The sequence below is a fragment of the Corylus avellana genome, chromosome 9 (assembly GCF_965113065.1).
Source record: "Corylus avellana chromosome 9, dhCorAvel1.hap1.2, whole genome shotgun sequence".
In the NCBI taxonomy this organism is placed as follows: domain Eukaryota; kingdom Viridiplantae; phylum Streptophyta; class Magnoliopsida; order Fagales; family Betulaceae; genus Corylus; species Corylus avellana.
Window position 1 is genome coordinate 20,672,605 of NC_142498.1, and position 4,224 is coordinate 20,676,828.

Here is a 4,224-nt window from a genome sequence, read left to right on the forward strand (position 1 = left end):
TTTAAGCTCTATCTTTTTTTCGTCTCTCTCCTTCGCAACATGAGAATAGCGGCGGAAACACAATGGCGGAACTTCAAAGAGGGACAATGATGGGAGAGAAATCACGAAGGGAGACAAAAAGCTTAGTTAAAATAAAAAGTGAATATAAAATTATTTTAATATAATAGAAAAAGATTTGGAGAGTCGGATGTAATATATTTTTGAAAAATAAATAACTAAAATAGAAAAAAACTATGTTTGGCAAGAGGCCGGACCGGAAAGAGGACACATGACCCAAAACCGAAATTTTTTTTTTTACACTTGTCCTCTCAAAATTAATCACGACATTCTTACTTTTTACATCAAATCAATCATTTTTTATTATTATTCAAATAAAAAAATCGCTACAAAATAAATTTTTTCATTTTTTTTATACAAAACATTCTTATTTTTTTCTCTCATATTAATCAAATCTGCTATAGTACCGGTCCACTTCCTAAGTTTATTTCATTGCCAAACATAGCCTAGATTTTTTTATATGAAATTTATCTAAACTTTTAGCTAATCTGGTATTAGTGCTCTTTATATTTGGGCTGCTAGGAGCAAACAATAAACTAAATGAAGCAACCACCACAACTTGAATAACCTTTTAATTTTATTCAAAAAATCAAAAGACCACTTTTAGCTCAAAATTTTTATATAACATAAAAAAAACAAGAATTTGATAAAAATATATTCAATTCTTATGGATAACATGTTATATTTTAACAGATGGCTTTTTTCAAGCCATTAAATACAAAAATATGCATAAATTCCGTAATTTGAAAATTTATCCTAATCCTAAATAACCTGCACTACAAGCCACATCTTAAACCACTTTTGGCTATGTTTGGCAAACTCTTTCAATTTTTTTTTTTTCTTTTCCACTTTTTATATCATATAATCTTTTTTTTTTTTGTTACTATTTAAATAAAAAAACCACTCTAAAACAAAACCCTTTTACTTTTCAATACGAAAAATTCAAAACTTTATATCATATTAATCCACGTCAACTATAGTAACAAAGATAAAGGATCCGGATCCCCGGAAATCCTCAGGGGATTCCAAATTTTGGAATTAGGGGATCCTGACCGTCCATTTTAATTCAAAGGCCAGGATCCCGCCACGTGTCCCATTAAATTAAAAAACCTTTAAAATAATAAAATAATATTTAAAATTTAAAAACAAAAAATAATAAAAAACTTGGGGTGGCCGGCCACCCCAATTTTGGCATTGGGGTGGCTTCGACCACCCCCAACTGCCGGTTGAAGGTGGCCGAAGCCACCACCATGGCCCTTGGGGGCGGAAAAAAATTTGGGTTTGGCCAATCCACCCTCAAGGCCCATGGGGGTGGCTTCGGCCACCCCCAAATGGCGGTTAGGGGTAGCAGATGCCACCCCCATGGCCCTTCGGGGTGGCTTCGGCCACCCCCAATTGGCGGTTAGGGGTGGCAGATACCACCCCCATGGTCCTTGGGGGGTGGCCGATCTACCCCCAAGGGCCACCCCCAAAGGGCCATGGTGGTGGCTTCGGCCACCCCCAACCGCCGGTTGGGGGTGGCCAATGCCAAAAATGGGGTGGCCAATGCCAAAAATGGGGTGGCCGGCCACCCCATATGGCAAAATTGGGGTGGTCGACCACCCCAAGTTTTTTTATTATTTTTTGTTTTTAAATTTTATTATTTTATTTTATAATTACTTTTTAAATTTTAAATATTATTTTATTATTTTAAAGGTTTTTTAATTTAATGAGACACATGGCGGGATCTTGGCCTTTGAATTAAAATAGATGATCAAGATCCCCTAATTTCAGAATCTAGAATTCCCTAAGAATTTCAAGAGATCCAGATCCAAAGATAAAAGTGTTTGCCCAGTGAAACTATCTTTTACAAAAAAAAATTAAAAAAGAAAAGAAAAGAGGTTGCCCTTTAAAATCAAAGAAAGGACTTTTTCTAAATGACCATATAGCCCTTTCTGTAGTTCCTTATACCACCTCCATCCCTAGATTTGTTTTTAATATTCAGGTGCCATTTGTCAGAGGAGTAACGGTTAAATCTGGTACTGGCGGTGAAAGAGAGGTTAAAAAAAAGGACATAATTGGCAAAAAAGCGTTTTATTTATATATAAAAATTGTCACTAGTAATTTCTGGTGTCCTGCTCACCAGCTGGAATTGGACGGTTGTGGAAATTTTCGTCTCCGCCCCACATGCCCAATCACCTCTCCCCAACAAACCCCTGGAGGAGATTCCAATGCACTCATTTTTTTCCCCTTTCTTTTTCCCCCCTTTCTTTTTAATTATTTTTCGGATCCATTTTCTTCTTTTTTTATTCTATAAAATGGCCCTTCAATGTCCTTAACAACCTCTTCCTCCTCTCTTCTCTCCCTCCCTTTAGTTTACAGGCTTTCTAGTTTTCTCTAGTAAGATCTGAGGTTCTGTTTGGTTGGGTCAAGGAAATTCTGTCCCTTTTTCTCTGTTTTCCTCTGTTTTTCTTGACACCATTTTGTGGGTTTCGCTCTTTTTAAGGTTTTGATTTCTGGGCTTGTGCTGCCAAATCTTGGGTTTTGGGTTCAACACCAAAAACCCATATAATCAATCTCTTGACATCTCCCATTTTGACAGCAAAAGGTTCTTTTTTTGGCTGAGATCTGTCATAGAAACCTCTCTGTCCTCCTTTTTGAATCTAATCTCGATGCCGAATATATGATGTTTGAGATTGATGTCTCCTGTTCTCAGTGAAATCCTCCGTTCCGGGTTTATGATCAATTCCTCACTCAGACGCAGGACCCACTTAGTTCAATCTTTCTCCGTTGTGTTCCTCTACTGGTTCTATGTGTTTTCATAAATAATCTTTCACCCCTGCTTGAGTTATATATAATAAAATAGTTATTACATATATATAAGTATCTGAATTAGCATAATAATAATACTACTGTTATTTGGGTCCAGGGTTTTTAATTCCCTAAGGTTTCTTGAATCTTAATATCTTGTTTTTCTTTTTTCTTTTTTCTGGGTAACCAATCTCTTTCGCCCGAAAAGAACGGAAAAAAAAAAATTATGGCTTCCTCTAGTGGAAATTCCTCAGGCTCCACACCAACTCAGAACTCTGGGTCGGAGGAGGAGTTGCAGCTGTTGATGGATCAGAGAAAAAGGAAAAGAATGCAATCGAATCGGGAATCGGCGAGGAGATCCCGAATGCGAAAACAGAAGCAGTTGGACGATCTGATGGCCCTAGTGGCAGATCTCAGGAAGAACAACAACCAAATCATGACAAGCATAAACCTCACCACCCAGCACTACATAAATGTTGAGGCCGAGAATTCCATCCTGAGGGCTCAAGCGATGGAACTGAGCCAAAGGCTAGACTCTCTCAATGAGATCCTCAATTACATCAACACAAGCAGTGGGGTTTACGAGACCGAGCAGCAGACTCTTCTGACAAGTGCTGACAGCTGCATGATGAACCCCTTGAACTTGCTCTATCTTAACCAACCCATCATGGCTTCTGCAGATATGTTTCGGTATTAATCACCATCATCATCATCACCAAGCGACTCAAAAAGCTTGAAATGGTCAATTTATGGTTGTCTTGTAATATTCTTCAGTGGTGTTTGTTCATGGTCTCAATGAGTGCAGAGGGTGTTTTTTTGTTGCTATAAAAAGTAAAAAAAAAAAAACAAAACAAAAACAAAAACAAAAAGCAAATATCTTGCTTTATGCTAGCACCTAGGAGGAAGTAGTGATTGCGAGAGAATGGTGATGGTCCTCAAACGGAAGGGACCCAATGAATGAGGTTCTTGGTTTGTAAAATGGGTCATTATTGCTATGGTGTAAAGGGCTTTTAATGAATGATGTCACTCTGGTTATATTAATATTTCTATTAATCTTCATCACTTGGGCAGCAATTTTCTTCTTCTTCTTCTTTACACCAAATTTATTATATGTTTTTTTTTCAAAAATTTTTTTGCCCTTTCTTTATATAGTAATTTGCTTGGCATAGTGATTTAGATCATCCTTGTTCATATATGTTTGTCCATATATTAACATTATTGTCAATTGTCATCAAGTGTTTTACTGCTTCTTAAGAGTTACTAAGATGCACTCACTATGCCTTGGTCTTTACTTCTTATTTTCTCTGTTTTGTTGTTTATAGAATCTCACATTTCTCGTGTTAGATTTTATATGAGCCAATATTTAAGATTTAAGAT

At 36.7% G+C, this 4,224-nt stretch overlaps 1 protein-coding gene across 1 annotated transcript; it reads left to right on the forward strand.

Moving 5' to 3' along the window:
- Positions 1-2,351: 2,351 nt before the first annotated feature.
- Positions 2,352-3,906, forward strand: LOC132189566 (bZIP transcription factor 44). Its single transcript, XM_059604307.2, has one exon. It carries the CDS (start codon positions 3,074-3,076, stop codon positions 3,542-3,544), a length of 471 nt encoding a protein of 156 aa, XP_059460290.1. The 5' UTR covers positions 2,352-3,073; the 3' UTR covers positions 3,545-3,906.
- The last annotated feature ends 318 nt before the right edge of the window (positions 3,907-4,224 follow it).